Source organism: Semicossyphus pulcher, unplaced genomic scaffold (assembly GCF_022749685.1).
Source record: "Semicossyphus pulcher isolate SPU_LCO1_2020_fin unplaced genomic scaffold, fSemPul1.0.p SCAF_2, whole genome shotgun sequence".
Taxonomy (NCBI): Eukaryota; Metazoa; Chordata; class Actinopteri; order Labriformes; family Labridae; genus Semicossyphus; species Semicossyphus pulcher.
Genome location: NW_027211693.1, coordinates 3,833,086 through 3,857,817, shown reverse-complemented (window position 1 = coordinate 3,857,817; position 24,732 = coordinate 3,833,086). Strand labels below are relative to the sequence as shown.

Sequence of the window (24,732 nt, the reverse complement as noted above, 5' to 3'; positions counted from 1 at the left end):
TGTTGAAATAAACTGATACTAAGGCTCACAAAATACCTCAAACCCCACACAGCAGGCCAGTCCTAATGTGGCTTGCTTTTTAAATTCCTGAATTCTGAATACACACATTTGAAACTGAAAATGAAGTGGTGTCTCTCCCCAACAGCAGCAATAAAATGTGTCAGCTGACTTCATCAACCAATAAAATCAGGAAGTTGTGATTCACACAAACAGGAAATGAATTCAAAAAAGGAGTCAAAACACTGAATACAACAAAAGAGGAAACATTTGGCACCAGGTTTGAACAGGAGTCGACTAAAATCACAGTAAGGTTTGTATCTGCTGGGGGAGCGCTTCGGTCCGGCTTTGTTCAGCTGTAGTGTTGATGGGCTGGTGAATCCACAGGGTTCACATACTTGAACTTATATAGATTGAATTTTAAAGTAACAAACAGTTACACTTAGGGGAAGTCAAGATTAGGAACACTTGAATCTTAATTCTAAAAAAAATGCAGCATCGACATTGTTCGTCGTTGTCATTCATTATTTGAGTCTCAGGCACTTTAGGGGACATGTAGAACTGAGCGGTACCAAGGCCCGGTCATACCAGAGTTTCACTCTGGATAAAAACAGTCTTAACGGGCTGACGGTTGCATGAACACTGGAGGAAACACTAAAAGCGTTGCATCACTTGCATCATCCAGTTTTAAACAATCCTGAAAACATGATGCAGCATGGTCCGCAGGTCCGCAGGTAGCAGATAGAACTAATTAATCTCTTGAACAAACTGTGCTGATTTGTTTACTCGTCTGTTTCAAAGCTAAAAAGCTAACTGGCAGTTAAAAAGCAAGCTAGCTTGACATGCTAATGTTTCAACCACTAGTGTAGGCTCAGTAAAAAGGAAAATATTCAGTCGTATGGCTTCAAAGTTACCAGCTTGCTAGCTTTTTACTGGTTAACTCGTCAGCTACAGAAGCTAGCTAACTTGTGCTATGTAACTTCTGGTTTACCAAGCACTTAAGATGCTGCCACACTGAACCATCCATCAATGGAGGAAACTTGAGAGTACAAATAGTTCCTGAACAAGCTATGCTAACTTACTTTACAGCTTGCTTTTCAGTGTAATAGCTAACTGGCAGGTACCAAGCTAGCTAGCTTGAAAGGCGAATGTTTTCAGTAAAAAGGAAAATATTCAGTCTTGTTGCTTTAAAGTTACCAACTAGCTAGCATTTTACCAGTTAGTTCAGGAGCCACAGATGCTAGCCAACTGGTGCTATGTAGCTTCTTCTGGTTGACCATGAACTAAAGATGCTAACTTAGTTCAAAGCTTGGTGTAACAGATAACTGGCAGTTACCAAGCTAGCTAGCTTGACAGGCTCTTTTAGCTAGCTAAGTTTGCAGCACAAGTGTAGGTTCAGCGAACAGTATTCAGCTTTGCTGCTTTAAAGTTACTTGCTACTTAGAAAAGTACCTGACACCTTGTTAGCCCTAGCAGCTATCTTACTGGTGCTATGAGACCCATTCTTAGCACTTAGCACGGTGCCACACTTAACCGTCTATCTTCGTTTGTTTTAAAATTTCTCTGACAGAACTAAACCTTAATTTTAAAATGTCACACTAATAAAGACGGTATCTCAGTAACAACCCTTTCGATTATTTTAACCGTCACAATAATCTGTCAGTAAAAAGATTCTCCTTATTTGAAAAGAATAAAAAACGTGCACATTAACCCGGGGCAGTCTGAGGCTCAGAACAGTGTGAACAGACAGGATGCAACTGAGCGTCTACGTAGCTTCAACAGCAGAGTTATGGCAGAGCTACTTCGGACTGTAGTCGGTCTGTGGGTCCTCGTTGGTCAGCTGTAAGCCTAAATAAAAACAGACCAGTGGAGTTGCAGTTGAAATGGAAACTGAGTCTTGTGTTGTTCTGCAGTGATGTAGACAGGATTCACATCAGAGCCCTGAGACCTGAAACCAGAGCAGCAGAGGTGACGACGCCACTCTTTGCTCTTCAGGTGGTTGGTAGTCCAGTTTGAGTTTACAGCCCCGTGTCTGAGCAGTGAACCAGGCCGACTGCATGTTACCTTGTGAATAATAACGGGCAGAAGAGTTTCTATCTACAGTGAGCGACACAGGATCATGTGATCATCTGGGAGCGATCTCCTGCATCATGGTGGGCAGGTGGATGGTCGGACACGAGTCTCTGTGTCGCAGTTTGAACATCAGCTGCTCTTTTTCCTGAGAAAGCTTCTGGTTTATGACGGCCTGCCTCTCCAGCGCCACCTTCAGGTCCTGCTGCTCCTTTGACAGCTGCCTGAGGAACAGAACAGACATTTGGAGTGATGGTTAAAGATCAACAGGAGAGCATGTTTCAAGATCAACGAGGGTTGGGGAAAATATTTTGGAGAGTTTAAGCCTGCAGTAGCTAATTAACTGGACACTGAATGTATGATAACATTGTCTTTGAAGAAATATTCCTTTTTAATCAACAGGGAAACTGGCCACTAAAACAAAGGTAAAACATGTTTATTGTCCAGCAGGGGGCGCCACAGGCCTGCATAATGAGCTGCTGTCAGTGAAGAGGAAGAGACACCTACTGAATGAGAGTCTGACAGTTGTCTATCCGAACTCTTAGGTCCTCGTTCTGCTGCAGGACATGCACGATCTGATCCTCCAACATCAGGTTCTTCTCCACCTGAGAATCATCACAGAAACAGGAAGTAGAAGAAGAAGAAGAAGAAGAAGAAGAGGGAGGAGGAGGAGGAGGAGGAGGAGGAGGAGGAGAAAGAGGAGGAGGAGGAGGAGGAGGAGGAGGAGGAGGAGGAGGAGGAGAAAGATGAGAAGAAGAAGGAGGATTAGCTTCGGTAGCTTTGCAGACAAACACTTTTATTCTCAGACCACTCAAGTTTTTTCCCACCAGAGCGTCCATCTGCTGCAGCTTCCTGCTCTGCTCCTGCACACGCTGACTCTTCATCTCTATGACAAACACCAGAGACTCCTGCTCGGACTCCCAGAATGCACCTGGGCTGCCATGGGCCTGGAGGGAGCAGAGTTTTGAATTAAGCCTTTACCGAAGATCAAGCACAGTCATAGTGCTTCCTGCTCTCCAACTTTTATTATTTTCAGATGTTAAATTCTGAACGTGAGCAAATTAAATTAGGGATACGTGTTACAACTTAAATAAAGTGAAGCTGAACCGAACAAACGCACCTGAATATTCCTCTGCAGGTCTTTTTTAAACGTCGATTCTTCAACTCTTCTTTTCAGCTTGTTGTAAACCTGCAGATCTGCCGTCAGCTGCGTCACTTCGCTCTTCAGTCACAACAGAACATTTGAAAATTAAAGCATGAAAAACTCGTTTACAGATTAATGTGACTGTGAATGAAAACACACTCAGAAGCCGCTTTCCCACTGCTCAAAAAACCCGCTAACGCTCGCTAACACCCGCTAACGCTCGCCTTTTTTGGTTAGTGGCAAAGGTCACAATCAGCATTCAGACCCGGGTCACATGACTCTGCAGTAGACCCCGGTAATTATCACCTCAGCCGATCGGCACTGATGGGAACACAAAACCAGGTCTCCGCCCCCTTTCTGTCGCGATGCTACGCTCCGTCGGTAACTTCTGCGACTCTTTGTCATCTCAGCTACAATTTCCACCCGTCTCCGTCCGAGCAGCGCTCGAACATCGTTCAGATTTCAGTTTGATAAACAGACTGAATGAGTAACAGATACAATAAACACCTAACCACCGTAACGTCTTCACTGGTTACTAACCCTGTTTCAGGCACTTTGCGACGTCAGACGGTGACGCAGTAGAAAAGAGACCGACAGGAGGATACTTCACTGGCAATGGTAAAAGAGACAATCGGCGTCTATAAGCGGGTCTTCCCGGGTCTGAAAAACCTGCGTCAATGTGTTAAAATTCGGTGGGAAAGGTTAGAAGAAAGGAGCCGGTGTTTTTTTACCTTGAGGTCGTTCTCAGCAGCCCGAAACTTTTCTGTCAGTTGATTTTTCTGTTGTTCGTGTTTCTTCTGCAGCTCTGCAGACAGAGAAGGAAAACATCGCTGCAGACATGAGAGAGAAACTCAAACATCTGGAGCTCAATCTGCAGAATGACTGTGCTCTCATTTAGAGCTCCAACTGCTGATTTTTTATTTGTTCTGCTTCATTGAAGTAATTATAAAGTTTCCAGGAAAATTACACATTTGCTTTAAAGAATGTACGAATCTTTAGTGATACAACTAATGATTACTTTTATCATTAATTCATCTACTGATTATTTTCAGGATTAATCGATTACTTTTTTAGTCAACTGTCAAACATTGTGTGATCAGTGCTGATCAGATTTTACCCAAAATGACGTCTTCAAACTTGTTTTGTCCGTTTAAAAGTCCTAAAGCCAGAAAGTCCTCACTTACTGTCGGACACGACAAAGAAGCAGAAACGTTTCAGAGCAAAGAACCAGCAAAGTGCAGTTCTACACAGCAGGTGAAGAAAATCTTTGTTTGAATATTGATACACACATATCAGATTATTGAGAGAAATTAAACTATAATTCTGTTTATTTACATCTAAAATGATTTTGTCAGCCTTTTAAATTCAAGCTTCTTTATATAAGACACTGAAAACATCGTGACAACATGTGAATGATCTAAAGACATAACGGATACTAATTACTGGTGATCAGAGAGTGTGTGAAGCTCAACACGACACACTGTAAAGAACAAACTCAAACAGTGATCAGGACACCTGTCAGACTTTCAGACGAGCCCGTGTGCAGTCAGGCGACATGTTAGCTTAGCCGCTACAACAACGACCAGCCCGCCACCACCCATCTCATTTCAACAATTAAGGGTAAGAACTTCGTCGTGGTTAATAAACTCGTTTCCAGCGCTCATGCTGTGTTCACTCGTGTCGACGCGCTGTAGTTCAATAAACAAAACAAACTCCAGCAGCGGGCTGAGGCGGCGGCGAACTGCTGAACAGCAAGGGGGCGTTAGTGTTTCACCGCGGTTAGAAAGAACCGACTTCTGTCTGAACGTTTCCTGATTGTTTTTCCGTCTTAATTTTCTCTTTAAGTTTTATTTTCCTTTTTCCACCTGCACAGGTTTGGGTGATTTGTTTTTAATCTGTGATCATTTTATTTCTTGTTTTATTTTGATGCCTTTGTGGAGGATTTTATCACCTTTTAAATAGCTGTAAATAAATATTATAATTAGAAGTGGAGATGCTGACCTGCAGGAGGCAGCCAAGAGTTTCATTTTGTAGTTTGGCTGAGATAAAGCCGATTACATTTACAGGAGTTTTATGTGAATACAACATTTCAGCCCGTCCTGTTCAGACATCAATGCTTTCAGAGATCATGTGACCTTTGAAATGACCACCAATAAAACGGTTTCACTGCACAAACAGCTCTAACACTTTCTTCATGTGTCCGTGTCGTCGGTTACCTTCCACGTGTCTCTCGTGTTCTTCAGTAGCAGTTTTACTTTTCTGTTCATGCAGGACGTTCAGATCAGCCGTCGTCTCCGTTTTCACCTGAGATCACAGCAGATCGGTTTCATTTCAAAGACTTAAAAGATCAAAGTGGAGGGAAATGAAACTGAAACATGAATGGTGTCTGTTAGCTTAATATAACAGCACATTAATAAACATCTTATTAAAAGTGGAAACATGCTGCGGTTTAATAAGACAAGCAAAAATAGAGACGAGCCTGTGAGGATAAAGTGAGTGCAGAGGTGTTTCTGAGCGCTCAGCAGGGTCACAGCAGGACACAAGTTCAAGATGGCCGCCGCCAGAGTAAATAACCTTCTGGCTGCAGATTCAGGTGGTGGTCATGTGACCCTAAGGGGCCGGCCAGCTGCACGGCTGCAGTCTGAGCCAAATCAAAAGTCTATGAATAGCTTCTCTGGCTGAGTTTCTGATGGTGGAGCAGATTTTCGCTCCCTCTGCTGAACACATGACCCTCACAAAGGACAGTTTGAGCTCTTACCTGCTGCTTCCTATCTGCTGCTTCCTCTCTTTAAACCAGGTGTTAAACCAGTCCGAGCTAACGAGCTTCAAAGTTTGTTAAAGTTCTGTCAGATTTACTCGTATTTTATTATCCATATCCTGCAACTGTTTGACGAGTGATCAGTGAGCTTTAATCAGTCCTTCATGACCTCCTCACCTTATCCAGGATGCTCAGGACGAGGGCGCACACCTCCACATCGGCGTGGTCCTTCAGCAGCTCCGCCCTCTCCGGGTTCCCATTGGCTGAGAGCACTTCCTTCAAAACCCTCAGCTGCCACTCAAAGCGCTCCAGCTGCTTCTCCAGACAGACGTCCTGCTCACCTGACGTACTTTTACCTGCAGGTGGACACATGAACACAGACACACGCGACACACAAAACGTTGAATAATTCTGATCAAACGTGCGAGTCAGGCTTCCAGTGACACTGCGCGGAGACAAACGGCTCTGATGGATTTTATAATTGTTGATGAATCATTTGGAATCCTTCTATAATAAACTTTATTGATTCATCATAAAACGTTTTCTGATTTTATAGAACAAACAACTAATCGATTAATCACTAAAATAACTGAAGGATTAATCGACAGTGAAATAATCTCAAATGTCCTGTCCTCTGTGCGTCTCTTCAGGAGTTAAAGGGTTAAAATCAAACTGCTCACAGATCTGCAGATAAACGTTCAGGTAATTTGATTTCAACCTGTCAGTGACATCATCGACATGTACGCACACGCACACACACACGCACACACACACACACACACACACACACACACGCTCACACACACACACACACGGTTTCAATGACGTCTTCAGTTTGGACTTCACCATAACCACGTCGTGAACAAAATGTATATGATTATTAAAACTGTGGAACCTGAATCTTCACCTTTAAGCACATTTTATGTTCTTCACAGTAAGTGTAAAGAACACATTAGGACTCAGTGAATATTAAAATGCACATTGTAACACATTATTTAAATACTCGAATCATTAAAAAACATATTGACTGCTTTCTGTTGTTTTGCGGCTCCTGTTGCTTCTGTGTTTCTCTGATGATCAGAGTTTAGTTTGAGGTGGAAACAGGTCGCAGCCTGTCTGCACGCTGAATTGATTTTTAAACAAAGAGCAGCTTTAGTTTTTTATTCTGCTGCTGTTTAACAGAAACAAACATCAGAGCTTCGTGATTGTTCAGAGAGTCGAGGGGGGAGGAGACGACGATGGAAAATCACAACATGTAATAAATCACAGGCGGGTTCAGCATCAAGTGTTTTTCATGCAGCTGCGTTGAGTCAGTATTATCATAACAGAAAGCAGAAGCTTCGTGGGATTTATTAAGTCGTGTGTTTTGGTAAACGTGTTGAACAAAAAGGTACATGTGAAACTAATGATTGTTTACATGTGAAACATCTGAGGACCACATGAACCGTTCAACAAGAAATACAGTGTGTAGCTTTAAGTTGAACATTTGAGTCCATGTGGAGAAACAGTCCAGTGATCATGTGACACCGTCAACAGCTCCAGAACGGCAACAAACACAGTAAGTGAGACTGTTTGTCAAATGTGAACTGGGATCATTCGCACTGAATTCACATCATTTCAATATTACTGCATTTAAAAATAAACATAAAAACATATGTTGGTTCTCAGAAGCCTCAACAACATATCTGTTTCTCCCTTTGAAACTGTGAAGGGACCCAGCAGGGCTCCCTGAGGAACCCCAACATTAACGCTACCAACTTAGCTTCAGATTTCAACCATTCATCCATTACTTAAGCTAACCATTTAACGTGTATCATTAATTAATCAAATGGTTTTGATGTACGTTTATGCATTACTCTGGCTAACTATGTCAACCATTGATCTATTATCGTAGCAAACCACTTTAACATTTATCCTTTTGTTAGTTAATTCAACTGTAAATCCATTAACTGAGCGAACTGTCTCGCTACCAATTTGAACATATGTCCTTAACATCAGCTTTTTCAACCTTCTGAACTCCTCCTTTAGATATTCATTTCAATCCTTTATTACTTAAGCTAACCACGTCACTGTGAATCCTTCACTTCTGAAGGTTTTTCTAATTGTTAGCCAACAGTTTTCAATCCTGTAAATTTAAGCTAAGTATCGCAGTACTTATCTTTGGCAAACCATTTCCACTGTTCGTCCATTACTTTAGTTAAATATAAGACCTGTTTACTTTTAGTTGACTATTTCAAATGTTTGAACATTCATCCTTTATTTAGCTGATCAACTTTTAATAATTCATTTGACTGTTTATCCATTACTTAATGTTTTTAATATATCCTCTACAGTTTATCCATTAGCTTACTGTTTCACTGTTAATGCATTATTCATTTTTATCGATTACTTAAGCTAACCTTTACAAATATGTAAAGCTAAGCAACTCAATGTAAACCTAATGCTTTAGCTTACTGTTTCAACCTTTACATATGACTTAAGCTAACCATTCATTCAATATTGATTACTTAACAAACCACTTAAATCATTTATTCTTTACCTGAGTTATAACCAACTTTATTTACCATTCATCCATTAATCATAAGATCTCCTGCCACTTACCACTTGTACTGTTTATCATAATTTGTTCTACAATATTTCCATGTTCAGCCTGTAAACTACAGACGTGCCCACTGGAGTCAAAGTACCTCTGGTTGGGAATCACTGCTCTGCTCAGCGTGACGTGTGAGTGATTGATTTAAGAGAGAGAATACTGCGTGAGTGCAACAGAGTGGCTCATCGATCTGTTTTTTAAGTATTTAGGAAACAATGGAGCCCTTTGGCACAGAGATAATTATAACAGGCCGTCATACACACACACAAGTTGTGTTTTATAATATTAAGTTTTCTTTTATTGCACTTTTTGTAGATATTATGGCGCCTACACATTGCTTCTTTATTCTCCTTTGCCTACATGTTTAAAGAACCTGTAGAAAGCGACTGATAACAGCTATTAAGGGAGTGTTTCTGCTCTAACATCTGCACTGTAAGTCCAGCTCCTCGTGCCAAAGCTGCAGTGACTCAGAGGAACATGACGACAGAGCGTTTTTATCATGTCCTGTGTTAAATGAGAGGTTTCTGTTCTGCTGTTTAAACTGTACAATCTGCTCATAAACAGGCGGAAACCAGGCCACACTAAGTGTTCACGGACTGCCAGTCAGTGGTGAGTCACGCGTTCACAGCAGCTGGTTCATTCAGTCATATAAACTCTAAACTCCAGGACTAAAACACACCTGTCATCACCTGTGGTTTCTCTCCAACACAGACCTTCTTAATGTGATCTCTTACAGTTCAGAAGGAGTCGATCTCAAAACTGTTTTGGGCATTTCCTGGTTTGTTTGGAGATTTCTGCAGCTCATAAAGATCTGATCATGGAGGTCACAGCTTTGTTATCCAATTGCTTTATTTTGTTTCCCACAGCAGCGTTTTTACAGGTTTGTCGTGTGTGACTTAAAGTTTTTAACCTTCTCGAGTCCTTTAGATGAAAAACGATCCAGTATGTTACAAGAAAAAAGCAAAGAGTATTTCCTCATCATCAAAACGCTTCGCCTTCTATCAGGTTCTCATGACACGAAACGAAAACACGACGTGGAAACAGGAAGTGAGGAGGAAACCCACAGTCTGATATAGTAGGTGGGTAAATATGTGTATAAGACACTCACTTCCTTCATCTTGGCGGCGGTTGTCTTTCTGGATCTTCCCTCCCTTCTTGCCTTTGCTTTTCTTCTGATAACGACAGAAAGAGAAGAAGAAGGAAAAATATTCAGTGACAGCTTCAACAAACAACAAACAGACCGCACACTTTTCTAGTTTCTAGTTATCATCTCCCAAAATGCATCAGTGTGTTTTTATCAAGCAGAAACCTCCAATGTAAAACAAACAAGCTGCAGTTCCTCTGGTGTCCACTTGAGGCTGCCTCCAGCAGTGAGTCAGTCCCCATAGAGCCCCATGTTAAACTTTACAGCAGAAATAAACATGTTTACAGCCTGGTACAAAAAACAGTTTGGGTCTCTATAGCTCATTTCTCTCTTCATGACGACTGTACGGGGGGGCGGCTTCATGCGGTAAACAAGTTAATACTGAAAAAGAAAACTTTTATTTTGAAAAGCCAGTCCTACATTTATCAGTTTGTCGATGGCCTTCACTCCAGAATTAGGCAACTTTCAGTCGGCTGTCCAACCAAGAGGTTTCACTGTGACATCAGGGTTAAGGTAATAATATTAGTTTTGTGAGCTCACAGTTCCAGACTGCAGTGAACACATCGCTGATACTAACAGTGATAATGTGATGTGTTCAGGGACGTTGAACAGGCCTCCTGGCAGCAGCAGCAGAGCGCTGGTTCTGGTCCGGCTGTTTAACTGGAGCAGGGAGGCTGTTATGAAAGCTGCTGATGGAGTCTGAGTCTCTCATTAGTCTCCACATGACTGACGCTGTAACTTTCCCTCTTTTCTTTCCTCTCTTACATAACTTCAGCTGCAGCTCCAACGCACCGACACGGGACAACAGGACGACTGTTTGCTGCTGATTACAAAGGACCAACGTACGCTCGTTTTCCTCCTCATACCTGCACATTAATGACCTCAGCGCTCTGACACCAGGAGAAATCGGCTGCTTCAAATAAAGTTAGAAAAAGAAAACAGGATGAAAATGCCTTGTTTGGCATATTAAACTAACTAATGGAGGCAGCAGAGCAGCAGCTCCTGTGAGCTTAAATGACCGTTTTTGTCAATGGAGTCTGGTGTGTTTGCAGAGAGCGATGTAACGTCTGTGTGTGGTTAAAACAATCATCTTCCTCTGTAACAAAAAGGTCTATCTCTGTAGGGATCCTTTCTGTCATGTTGTCACACAACACACACAACACACACAACACACAACACACACAACACACACACACACACACGTTTGTGTGTTTATGGATATTTTATATGTAAGAGATTATTAAAGATTTTCTTTTGCTGTGCATGAAAATATCAGCAGCAGCTTTCATGGAAATCTGGTCAGCACACACACACACACATACACACACACACACACACACATACACACAAGCTTAGGCGTATTTCCAAATATACACAAACACACACACAGCAGCTAATAGATCACACTGCAGGCCACGTTGTACACACACACACACACACACACACACACACACAGAAACGCTCGCTGTATTGCCTCACACGTCCTCACATTGCTCAAGCAAAGAGTCCAAACAATCACACCCTAAAGCACTGCTACACACACACACACACACACACACACACACACACACACACACACACACACACACACACACACACACACACTATAAACACTTGTAAACTCTGCTAACTGCTAACGGTAACTTTATTTAAACTGAGCTGAAACAATAAATATATCTGGTTTAAACACAGTGATGGTTCAGGAGGAGGAGGAGGAGGAGGAGGAGGAGGAGGAGGAGGAGGAGGGGCAGCAGCATATGTTCCTGCAGGCGTCGATGGGGCCCCTCACGCTCAAAAAGTCCATAAATCAGCGCGGAGGCTCCTCTCCTCTGTTTGTTCAGCACTTCACCATCAAGAAAAACCTGACTGCTGCGACCCGAACGTTTCGTTTCACAGAGAGACAAGCTCTCACAGAGGAGGGTCGGTTTCTGCTGAGGAGTATAGATCACCTCATTGGTCGATTTAAATGTCAGGGGGAGGAGCCACAGGGTTTCTAGTGGAGGGATGCAAGAATAAAATGTAAGAGTTACGAAAGGAGGAAGGTTTTTAGACGCATCCTGAAATCAGCTTCATTCAAGGCATTTCATTTAAACTGGGAGGTGATCATCTGTCGACTCAGTCAGCCGAATATGGAGCTGAACTGAAGAGTAGAAGAAAAATGTCCATCACAGTGTTGTGAAGCATCGTCTCTCTTGTATCATCCGATCAACAGCCAAAAACAGAAATACATTCAGCTTATTACAAAAGCAGCAAATCCTCCCATCAGAGAAGCTGACGCCACAGATTGTCTGTTTGTTTGCTGATTAAAGAAGAAGAAGATTTAGTTTTGTACTTTGTAACAGTCCCAATCTGAGCAACAACTCTGGTCATGTCCTGACTCTTATTGTGGCTACAAATGTGGTCTTGTTTACGGTCATGTGTTGAGTCCATATTCTGGAGCGCCGATGTGGAAATTTTAATGTTTTAACATGTTTGCAGAATCTTTGTTAAAGAGGAAGATGATTTATTTTAACCAGAAACACACGTCACATCGCTGACTTCAAACACACCAGACTCCATTGACAAAACCAGTGATTTAACCTCACAGAACACAGGAGTCACAGGTCTAACGCTGCAGTGACAGGTTAGTTTATTTGTGTTATAATGTTTTACACTCATCTTGTGTGTCTAATCCTCCTGTGTTCTACCTCTACCTGAGGAATTCCTGTCTGATTATTTGGGGGTTTAAATCCACAGTTTCATTTCCTGCAAACAACGATGTGACTCACGTGTGGGAGGGCTTGAATTCTTCAGGTTTACTGGGCTTCACACCAGAAGCAGAAACCAGCGTGTGTCAGGTTCATTAATCAGGAAATCTGTCGTCCACATGGATTCATAATTAAATACATGAATGATGTTTTTGTTTGTTAAAATCAAAGCTTGAGCTGTGTGGAGGAACAAATCAGAGACATGAAGACCCGATCAACTCGGATCTAAAACTTTCATAACAGGAAGTTCAGCCGAAACAGGAAGTGTATCATGCTGCAGCACGACACAGGATGATGACATCACATTTCCACGCTCACAGTGCATCAGTGTTTCAATAAGCTGAGCGGGCACATTCACACGATAAAATGCAAGCAAAGCTGACCTCTGACCTTTTGGGTCAGCAGGAGCATCAAAGCAGGAAACACTTCCTTTCATTGAACACGGGTGAGAGATGATCAAAGGAAATGATCTTCGTAGGATCTCTCACACTGAAGAAAAACCAAAGTTACAGGCCAGCAGACGTCCAGCAGTCTAAACACAGAACACCTGCTGCCTTCACAGCATTTAGCTTTGAAGGGAGACAACGTGTATTCAGGGGATAATCATCATCAGGGTTCCGAGTCAAGCTGTAGAACTACAGGTCCCATAATGCTTTGCAGGACTTAAACAGGAATACAAATGTAGCAATGAGTTCTGCACGTTCTGCTCAGGGCTCCAGGATGTGCACCATGCTCTGAATTTGACATAGCAGCCGAACTGGAGCTGCGACCGCTAATCGATGAATCGATTATCAATGTCAAACTCTGAGCGGCTCCAGCTGCTGACGGGCTGCTTTTTGTCATTTGGCAAATGCAGAGTCTTTGTGTTTCTTGCACAGTTGATTGGCTTAATTATTCTGATACCTTCCATGTGTTTAAAGAAGGTGCCGAGTCAGCTTTTAGCAGCTCCTGTTTGCGGTGCATCACGGAGGTGCAGACAGATATCACAAAACAGGAGGACTCTCGGTTCGGTTATCAGCTGAGTCTTTATTCGCTGATTTCTAACTGGATTCATTTATTCCTTTATTTGCAACAGGAATGAAAGACTCCAGAGTGTAACTCACACTGATTGTAAAAATGTGTTTCCTGTCTGAGTTATGAGACGGAGAGGAAATGCAGCTATTGTCTGAAGTGCACCGTGTAGAGATTCAACGTGTCTCAGATTAACAGTTAAAATCCAGCAGCAGCTGTTGTTAAAGTGTGTGTTCCTGCAGCCTTCATGACAGACGCTGTTAGTCACAAACATGTCTCTGTCCAACAGTAATGACTGTTTTCCTCCTGAGAAACCACAAAACTACTCAATTAAATGGAATTTAAACGCCGCATGCACACACTCACATTTTCTAACATTTCTTTGATTCTATTTTTATTGAAGAAGCTTTTGTATCAGGAGAACACAAACACAAGGCTGTCTCAGGGGGAGACGGAGAAACACACCAGATCACAGCTACATGACAGAATGTGTGACTGTTCCCCGGAGCTCGTCGGGAAGTCTGACGAGATGAGATTTAACGTCCGGCGAGGAATCTCCTTAAGAGGTTAAACTCACACGGAGACGAGGAGCAGCTCAAACCTTCGTGTCCCTCTGACGTGTTACATGTCTCACGGTTAACCTGCAGACGGAGGATTCAGACTGAAGCCCGGAGCTGCAGCTCAAACCTCCATCTTCAAACTGAACTCCACCTGCTGCTCATCGAGGAGCGGAGACTCATCACAAAGAGCGCGCCAGAGTTCAGAGATGTGTTTTAGGGAATAAAAACACCTCTTCATGTGGTGGCGTTTCCAAGGACACACAGCCACTGAGATGTTAGAAACACGAGCAGAAGTCCTGAAGGTTTAAATCACTTTGTTCTGCTTCATCTGAAGAACTACGAGCAGAGTCTAACCCCATCAAAGGGTTAAAAGAAGATCTGAAAGGTCTGTAGATCAGAAACAGACATGTGGGAAACTAATATTTAAAGTAATGAAGGCTTAATGAGCAGGACTTTCCATATTAAACCTCTCTATCAGCATCCAGGAGAAGTGTGAGCCGGTGTCTGCAGAGATCTGCCCTTCAGCTCTGTGTTTATATAGAGCTTTTCTCAAAGCTGCTTTTACACTACATATCACATTCACCCATTCACACACACATTCACACACACAGTCACACACACAGTCACACACTCATTCACACACTCATTCACACACTCATTCACACACTCATTCACACACACATTCACACACACAGTCACACACACAGTCACACACTCATTCACACACTCATTCACACACTCATTCACACACACAGTCACACACACAGTCACACACTCATTCACACACACATTCACACACTCATTCACACACTCATTCACACACACAGTCACACACACAGTCACACACACATTCACACACTCATGGCAAAGGCCTGAGTGCCAATCTCCAATCAGAGATCAGACCGTTGCCTATTCATACTCAATGGCTCTGCCACCAGCAATTTGGGGTTCAGTGCCCAAGGACACTTTGACATGTGACCTTAGCAGTCAGGGATCGAACCGCCAACCTTCCGATTGAGAGACGACCGACTCTAACACTGAGCCACAGCCGCCCCAGTTGTGATTGTTGGGACGGCTGCTCTTCATGTTATTCTGCTGTTTGGGACGTTTCTGGACGTCCATCACTGGGCAGCGATCCGGAGCTCAGCCGACAGTCTGCAGGTCGGGACTGAACGAAAACATGGCTGTCTGTCTCTCTGCTCTCCGTCTGTCTCTCTGCCCTCTGTCCGTCTGTCTCTCTGCTCTCCGTCTGTCTCTCTGCCCTCTGTCCGTCTGTCTCTCTGCTCTCCGTCTGTCTCTCTGTCTGTCCCTCTGCTGTCCGTCTGTCTGTCTGCTCTCTGTCTGTTCTTTGCTCTCTGTCCGTCTGTCTCTCTGCTCTCTGTCTCTCTGTCTGTCTGTCTCTCTGCTCTCTGTCTCTCTGCCTCTCTGCTCTCTGTCCGTCTGTCTGTCTGCTCTCTGTCCGTCTGTCTGTCTGCTCTCTGTCTGTTCTTTGCTCTCTGTCCGTCTGTCTCTCTGCTCTCTGTCTGTCTGTCTCTCTGCTCTCTGTCTCTCTGCTCTCTGTCTCTCTGTCGGTCTGTCTCTCTGTCGGTCTGTCTCTCTGCTCTCTGTCGGTCTGTCTCTCTGCTCTCTGTCGGTCTGTCTGTTCTTTGCTCTCTGTCCGTCTGTCTCTCTGCTCTCTGTCCGTCTGTCTCTCTGCTCTCTGTCTGCCTGTCTCTCTGCTCTCTGTCTCTCTGCTCTCTGTCTGTCTGTCTCTCTGCTCTCTGTCTGCCTGTCTCTCTGCTCTCTGTCTGCCTGTCTCTCTGCTCTCTGTCTGTCTGTCTCTCTGCTCTCTGTCTCTCTGCTCTCTGTCTGTCTGTCTCTCTGCTCTCTGTCTCTCTGCTCTCTGTCTGTCTGTCTCTCTGCTCTCTGTCTGTCTGTCTCTCTGCTCTCTGTCTGTCTGTCTCTCTGCTCTCTGTCTGTCTGTCTGTCTGTCTCTCTGCTCTCTGTCTCTCTGCTCTCTGTCTGTCTGCCTCTCTGCTCTCTGTCGGTCTGTCTCTCTGCTCTCTGTCTGTCTGTCTCTCTGCTCTCTGTCGGTCTGTCTCTCTGCTCTCTGTCTGTCTGTCTCTCTGTCTGTCTGTCTCTCTGTCTGTCTGTCTCTCTGCTCTCTGTCTCTCTGCTCTCTGTCTGTCTGTCTGTCTGTCTGTCTCTCTGCTCTCTGTCTCTCTGCTCTCTGTCTGTCTGCCTCTCTGCTCTCTGTCGGTCTGTCTCTCTGCTCTCTGTCTCTCTGTCTGTCTGTCTCTCTGCTCTCTGTCTCTCTGCTCTCTGTCTGTCTGTCTCTCTGCTCTCTGTCTGTCTGTCTCTCTGCTCTCTGTCTGTCTGTAACAGATGGGATCATTACTTTAGCATCTTTGAGACTTTAAAGCGACGTCACCAAACGTCTCCATGTGTCGCTCTGTGAGTGAGAACAGTCGTCTGCGTCTCTGCTGTATCACAGCTGCAGGTGTGACGGAGCGCGGAGCAGACAGACACACGGTCGAGTGTGCGCGGGGACGTACGGAGGTGCAGGCGTGTTAGTTTGTTGTGGAGTTGATCAACTCGTTCCACTTCCTGCTGCAGGTGCCGACCAATCAGACAGCTGGAAAACAACCCTAACAGAGCAGGTGCCGCGGCCGCCTTCATAGAGGACATGCACTGTGTCTTACTGTATTCGTGCCTCCGGTGATGGAAGTGATGAGAAACACCAACAATCCAAATGTGGGCAAAAAATCTCTTCAGAAATTCAAGTGAATTTAATCTGAAGCTCCAGCCGTCTGAGTCAGAGGGGTCAGAGGTCGTCAAGTTCCTGCAGTGAAACTTCAGTAAAGAAGTGATGAAGCAGAGGGAGTTCAGTCATCAATGCGTCTGCGTTGTTGAGTAATTATCCATACATTGATCGCTTATCAGAGGCCTGAAGGAGAGGACGTCTCAAAGGTTAAAGTTCACCGTGGAACAGCTGCTCAGTCAAGTCAAATAAAGAACAGTTTGCAAACCGCAGCTCTGAGACAGGAAGTGGAGAGGAGGCCTGATGGTTCTCAACGGGGGGTCTGGACCCTGCAGGGGGCCGTGAGGATGTGGTTGTGGTCCTGTTTGTCAGAACTTTCTACTTTTTGTTTCGGTGCAAAGAAACTTTATTTGTACTTCTCCTGCTGAAACTGAAACTACACTGTGAATAATGTGTGTGTACTTTACTCTGTCATGGTGTGTTCGTGCGTACAGCCTCTGTGTCTCTCCTCGGGCGGTTCCTCCTGAATGCAGATTTATCAGAGCTGCAGTGTTTGTTTGGCGTTGCCACGGAAACACTGATAAATTCTGACATTTACAGCAAAAATAAAAAGTCCCATGATGCCTCGTGGCTCAGGATCTCTGCCGGACTCAGATCAGAGAACATCACGTCAGATTCACATGAGGCCGTTTCAGAAACACCTCAGAGACGTGAAGGCTTCTTCAGCGCCTCACGCAGGCGATTCAAACACAGAGTTCAGCTGACATCACGAGTCACATGACTCAGTGGTATGTCACACTTCCTGTGTACACAGGAAGTTAAAAACACAGCTGGGTTCCAATACCCTGACAGACCTTTGATATTATGTGTTTTACTTAATAGCTTTTTTTCAACGTTTGACCCCTCAAAGCGTTTTAACACTACATGTCACATTCTCACACACACACACACACACACACACACACACACACACACACACACACACACACACACACACACACACACACACACACACACACACACACACACACACTCACACACACACTCACACACACATTCACACACTCCAGTATCGAGCCAAAGGACACTTCGACGTGTCAAGAGAACGAGCCAACCTTCCAATTGGAGGGCAGCCCACTGTCCCTCCGAGCCACCGTAGTCTTGAGTTAAAAGAATGAGTACGTTTCACCCAAACGTAAACACTTTCAACTTTCTGCAACCAGAAGAAAACGCTCAATGTGGAGAGCTTAACTCGGATCGGACGCTTCACGTGTGGTGCCGAGGAAACATTACTGTAAAACATTACGATGACATCCTCTGGAATCACTGTGATGGACTAAACTTCATCAACGTGAACTCAAACACGTTGGACCAGAACAGATCATCATTTACACTTTGATGACTGAAGCAATCAATAAACTGTATCAGGTAAGTCTGACTGAGACGGTGTTTAAACCAAGAAGCTTCTTGTGTTCTGACATCAGGACAGCTGATCCGTCACTCTGTCAGCTGGCATGTTCCACTTCCTGTGTTGACAGGAAGTTAAATGACACCTGCTGGGCTCCTTTGCCCAAACCTCCATACTGTTTAGGATCATATAAAAATGTTTAGCATGTCCAGATACGTGTTTGTCATACATTATATGACAAAAATACTACATCCGGTCGCATTCAGAAGCATGCTTCTAAAGCTTTTCTTACCCACAATCCTTTGCAGTGGAAGATAAATCCAACTAACTGAGTTTTGCATCTTCAAAGCAAATATTTCCACAACAAGAATCTAACGCTACAAAAGACAAACAATAACACCCTGTTGTACAAATGCTGCATAACAAGTAGTCGTTTGTAAAGACAGCTGCAGTCATCTGCAGTACCAATAAAAAGTTTGTCATTAAGACGGCAGGAAATAAAAGTCCAATCACTTTTTTTGTTCCTGAAACACAAGAGGTCAACATGAGGGGAGGTCAAAGGTCACAGAGGAGGACACCAGCCAATGAATCAGACCCATCATCACATGACACCAAAGATCCACGTCCAGGTCACACGACTTCTGTCGTTACGGCCCACTAAAAGCTCCCGAAGATCTTTGTTACAATTTGAGTCATGAAAGAGTTTTTACCAACAAAGAACTCGTTTCTTCAACACGAGATTCAACAATGAGAAAGGGTCACCTTCCAACTACTTTAGGAATGTATTCATCCTTCAAGTTCAGCCTGGTGCCACTTTATCAAATGTTTTTCTAACTTCAGTGTACAATCTTAGGCAATGATCATCATCATTATCAGTTACGATGCTTCAGACGTCTCCTCAAACTGTTCTGTGACACTTTGAAGCCTAAACAATCAATAATTTAATTTAAGTTTTAAAAGTTACGCTGAGAGAGCTCCCATGTTTATCACCCGTGTGAAAAGACGTCAGGTTGTTTTACTGCAAACACAAAGAGGTCAGGCCGAGGAGCAGAAGCTGTAAGCAGAACTCCATTCAGTGATTTGGCTGTTTAAGCTTTAAGTCGAGCCAGCTCATATTTTATAAACATTCTCCTCACGCGGTCGTTTTTCCTCGAGGTTTTCGTCCTTTAAACACGCCGGCGGCTCGTTGTGTAACACCTCAGCACAGCTCAGACGTAAACTGAGTGCAGGTTTGCAGAGAGGAGGTTCAGGTCTGTGGAAAAGTGTGACCTCAGAGTCCTGCAGACCTGCAGACCATCTGTTGGCTCTGAGACAACTGGACGAGCGTGAGGCAGAGAGCTGGAGGTGAGAGAAGACCTGCAGCAACAGCGTGAGCTCTGGTACCGTTCACTGCTTCACCAGCACAGAAACTAAGTTATGTATGAGCTCTATTTAGAGCCACACACTTTATTTACATCATTTATATGTCCGCTGTTTATTTGAGTCGATTCATCACTTAGTTCATGTGGATTTTTGTTTTGCAGCTTATATTTAGTTTTTTTATTTTGTATGTATTTTGTAACGCTCGGAGTGCATTCAGTATAACAGAGGAGTGATCAAAGAATAAATGTTTCAGTAAAGCTCTTCATAATATTTATAAATATGTCTCAAATCTTTAAATGCAATAAGTGAATAAAAGCAGCTGTGTGAGAACTCTGCTGCTGTTGGAGCTCCACATGTTGGCCGTCAGAGCTGAAACGTTGCAGCATTCGCTCAGGAGGAGCAGACGGAGAGGAAACCGTACGCTCAGCAGATTTTAAGAAGTTTATTTAACCGTCCAAACTCCACGTTTCAAACTACAGACGGCAGCTGGAGCTCAGTGAGCGCCTCCGTTAGCAGCGTTGTTTGGATGCTATCCACGTGTTGTCTTCGTGATGATGATGTTTGGCTTTTGAAACAGTCAGAATATTTTGCTTTTTGCTTCTGTTGTCGTCACAAGTTCAGTCACATGTGTATCAGTATTAGCCGTGTGTGTATGTTAGTAAAATCCTCAATATCAGCAGAGAAATATAAATGATATGCTTTGAGATCATGTAAGATATGAGTCATTAAGAAACTGTGTCTGTTATACCATGAAAAACGTGTCACGGTCATCATATCATGGATTCTTTAACCAACAAATCAAAATCAAGGAAACTTGAAAAAATTTAAATGTTCTTAATTTAAATTAAAATAATTTGTGGGGATCAGTTTCCTGGGTAACCTCAAACATCTGCGATCACAGAGGACACAGTTCTGTTAGCCTGCATAGTGTGTTACCCCACGTCGTGTCCCTTTCCATGATGTTACATTGTGTCACTAATGTTGTAGCTTTATGTGCTGTCACTTCTTATAACTTACATTATTTTACATCACGTCACTTTATGTTACATTACATCACTTTGAGTTGTGTCACTTTAAACTCATTAATGTTATCTCATGTTACATTTTTACATTATGTCAATAAACAATATGTCGTCCTGATTACATTTTATTACACCATAAATTTAGTCAATTTATATTTGTTTTATAAAACACACCTTCACATCATGTCACATTACAAAGCTTTACTTTGTGTAACGTTGTATCCCTCTACGTGACGGCGCTCGGCTCAGACTCTGATCGTTGTGTCACACCCACAAAGATCGCGCCCTGATATGTTCACTCCGACTGAAACACTGCTGCAATTTATAAAATCATAAAACAAAAGATATTTAAAAGTGTTCTACAGAGAAAAGGATTTAAATTTGGCAGAATAAAATTAAAGATCTTACTAATAGTTTAACGGTTGTTTATTGTCACTTCCTAAAGCTCCTGCAGGTGAATCTGTTTAATTCAGGCCCTGCTTTAAATCAACCTTTATTTAAAGCCTCTGTGTGTATCTGTTGTTGGTGTCATTGATCTCCTCCTGCAGCCGCTCAGCCGCTGAGCCTCTAAATCTGTTCTATTCTCAGCTAATCAAAGATTTACTGGACTCGTGTTACGTAACGGCTCCTAAAAGTGCTTCTGTAGTCAAACGAGGGCGGTTCTAAACACGGGAACAACATCTGAACTATTATCAGAGTTTCAGCAGCAAGATGGTGATTTACAGTTCTGCAGAAAGTCACCGTCTTTATCCTGCTGCAGGTTTTTATGTAATAATGAAAATAAAGGATTCCTGAATTCCCACATCCTCTACATGCATCATCAACAGGTGAGGCTCACTTTGGACCTGGCATCTCTTAGCATAGGTCTAAGTCTGTTAGCATTATATCATGACGTAGGAACAGCTAGCTTTGGCCTCAGTCTGTTAGTGTGATATAATGACCCGACACCTGTTAGCTTTAGCCTCAGTCTGTTATCATGATTGTTATGACCCAACACGTATTAGCTTTAGCCAAAGTCTGTTAGCATTATATCATGACGTAGGAACAACTAGCTTTGGCCTCAGTCTGTTAGTGTGATATAATGACCCGACACCTGTTAGCTTTAGCCTCAGTCTGTTATCATGATTGTTATGACCCAACACGTATTAGCTTTAGCCAAAGTCTGTTAGCATTATATCATGACGTAGGAACAGTTAGCTTTAGCCTGAGTCTGTTAGCATGATACCTCGACCTGTGACCTAGGATGCATTCGTAACATAATGCAAGTTAAACGATGACCTTTTCCTGAACTTAAAGTAGTTTTGTTGCCTAAACCTAACCAACCTATCTACGTTTCACTACATTGCCCATTGTTCTTTTATTGTTAGCACTACGACAAATGTCAAATGTCAATGCCTGCTCATCTAAAACATCCTCTGCAGTAGTCGTAGATGGTAGCGTAGCTTCTTAGCTAGTTTGCAACACAAGTGAAGGCAGAGACGAGAAGCTGAAATAGTCCACCTACGACATATAAGAGCACGTGCATACCTTTACTTTCTTAGATACAAAGACTAAAGGTTGACTTAAAGCTGCAAACAATCCCTTTAAAAGTCGCCTGCTATTTATTTGTCACCCCTGTGATCATGTTGGATTTCAACTGAATCTTTGGACTGAGCGTGTTTAAAGAAAGATATGAATTGATTAAAGTTCAATCAATACTTTTATTAAATGTTATCAAATTCAAACCCGAGCCCCCCCCCAAGCTCCTCATTCTGGAAACCACTGACCCACATGGAGCCTCGGCCGCTCCGTCATTTTCTATCAATAACTGTGGGAGACAACAGCTGTCAAACTTTTCCCCTCTGTGCTGAAGAATCACTGACATTAAGCCCCACAGTACAGAAACTACAGACACAGCACTTCAAAATAAAAACATGATTAAACAAATAAATATATAACTACCTACATATTGACACAGGCAGGAGGTAAAAGTGTTAATATCTTAACAAATCTAAAAATATCACCTCTTAATTCTATGTAAATGTAATTATAGATGCAAAATAACTCTGTAAGCTTAATATTCAGACATCATAAAGGACTTTACACAGGATAATAACTCCATGTGATACAGTAAGGTCCCTTTAAAATCACTGCAGGGTCTCACAAACAGTAAAACACTCACTATGAGAATATTAGACTCTAAAAGTTCTATTTTAAGTGATAAAAACACCATAAATCCACTTTAAACTCGTAAAAACAGTCTTTAAATAGACCGTGGATTATTTAAGAGGTAGTGGAGGAGATATAAACGGTCATATGGTGCATTTATGTGTCATCGGTGTTACGAAACTTTTAAAACTCGGTGTCCATCTTCTAACAGCACCGTGAGAAAACAGCTCGGATTCAAACACGATGCGAGATTAGAAACAGATGTTCAGAAAAGCACAAAAAAGTAACATTCGCGCTGATTTTACCGCAATTTCTTTGTCGAAAAAATTCAGGCGCCAAATCACCGCAAACTTTTGTTTTTGATTCATAAATATGATAAATAAATTACAGAAGTTTGCTTTTGTTTTGTGCACACGGTCCATTATTATCCGGAGCTGATTCCCAGCACGTTTTGTCGCCGTGCAGCAGCAGCAGCCACCGGCCGCCTGCTAATGAACTTCCTCCGCCAGAAACAACGGAACTTCAACCGACTGCCTTTTGTTTTCTACCGGTTTTCTGTCGGTGTTTCTCACCTTGCTGTGGCTGCAGCCCATTCCTCCTCCTCCGAGCTCTGTGTCGGTGTGAAGCCGCTCTCACTCTCCGCTCCTCTTTCTTTATTGTGTTTCTTCTTCGTCTTCTTCTTCCCTCTGTTGACAACTTTCAAACACTCTGCGAAAACTCCAGTGAACGCACCGCTGAGACCGCCGGCCACAGGGGGCGGGGCTTATCAGCGCTGCCTTCATGAACACCATGTAAACTTCAGAACTCAAACCTTTTCAGGTTTTTGGTCATTTAACAAAAATAAAAAGAGTTGAAGTGCACTGAGCGAAAACAATAACCAGGATTTGATAAATGAGTGAAGATAACACACTCTGAGTTAAACTCGAGTAAATAAAGCTGACTACATTTTTTTTTAAAAACGTTAAACGTTAAAGATATGCCGAAAATATAAATACGCATTTCTTAAATAAAGACATACATCACTGCAAAGCAGTGTTCGCGAATTGTATCTATAAATAACCATTAAATAACAATACATGCTTAAATGTGACACTCAGAAAAACTTTTTGAAAAACACTTAAACATTTAAATTACAAGTGTTAAAAATTACAAAATAAAAGAAAATAATGTTCATATAAATAAATACATGCAGCATGTTTAACTGTGTTTGGTTTGGTTTCCACTGATCGGATGATTTCTTTCTTGATTCAGTGCTTTGTGAAATAAATGTCTTTCATGTTTTAAAATGCTCCTTGAATCAGAAATAAGGTTTTTAACTTAATGTCACTGGTTGTGTTGGATTAATCAATGACATTATAGTTTATAAATTAATATTAGCAGCAGCTGTGTGGAGCTGCAGCTTAACTTTGGGTGTTTTGAATTCAACAACATCTGAATCGTCCCACGAAACCTGTGACATCATCACATGTTTAACAGCTGATGTCGTGTGTGAGTGTGTGTGTGTGTGTGTGTGTGTGTGTGTGTGTGTAAATAAAGTCACTGAGATTAGGTTTTCAAGTGATATTTTATAAAAGTATTTCCAAGAGATGTGACGCAATAATGACAACAGATGTGACCTAGCAGAAAATGTTCCTGTAAATGAGGCTTGAATCCAAGATGGCGGCTGTAGTTCTGGTTGTAGTTTCAGATTTATTGGCCTGCTGAGCTCTGCAGGTTTTTCTCCTCCTGCTTCTGTTTTTTTGGACTTTTATACGAGCAAAACTTAAAGCTGTAAAACACTGAAACACACACTTGAACACACACTCTGGATGTACTGCTCTTCTGAGGACTTAACTTTGTGATCTTTATGTTCTTGTGAGGACACTTTGACTGCATTCACTGTGCAAATACATCTAAAGCCAGAAAGAGGAAGATGAAAAGAAGATTTTAAAAAGTACATAAAAACCACACACACAGATAATCAGCAGGATGTGTGTAACCTCCCCGCCAGCTTGTGACATATTTGACTTTGTCTTACTGGAAGAAAAA

At 42.7% G+C, this 24,732-nt stretch overlaps 1 protein-coding gene across 1 annotated transcript; it reads right to left on the bottom strand.

Moving 5' to 3' along the window:
- Positions 1-1,177: 1,177 nt before the first annotated feature.
- ccdc69 (coiled-coil domain containing 69) lies at positions 1,178-23,435 on the bottom strand. The gene is made up of 9 exons (XM_069670390.1): positions 23,277-23,435; positions 9,671-9,734; positions 6,147-6,325; positions 5,428-5,515; positions 3,943-4,016; positions 3,188-3,289; positions 2,895-3,014; positions 2,575-2,672; positions 1,178-2,291 (listed from the first exon to the last, which is right to left on the bottom strand). The coding sequence occupies exons 1-9, from the start codon at positions 23,295-23,297 to the stop codon at positions 2,123-2,125; spliced, it is 915 nt and encodes a 304-aa protein (XP_069526491.1). The 5' UTR covers positions 23,298-23,435; the 3' UTR covers positions 1,178-2,122.
- Between the last annotated feature and the right edge of the window lie 1,297 nt (positions 23,436-24,732).

What these genes read in the sequence shown, in the direction of transcription:
- ccdc69 (XM_069670390.1), bottom strand. Translation starts at nt 23,297, where the DNA reads ATGGGCTGCAGCCACAGCAAG. An exon ending in TCCTGAGCATCCTGGATAAG is followed by an intron (nt 5,516 to 6,146) that starts GTGAGGAGGTCA and finishes CTGTGATCTCAG; the next exon opens with GTGAAAACGGAGACGACGGC. An exon ending in ACACGAGAGACACGTGGAAG is followed by an intron (nt 4,017 to 5,427) that starts GTAACCGACGAC and finishes CTCTGTCTGCAG; the next exon opens with AGCTGCAGAAGAAACACGAA.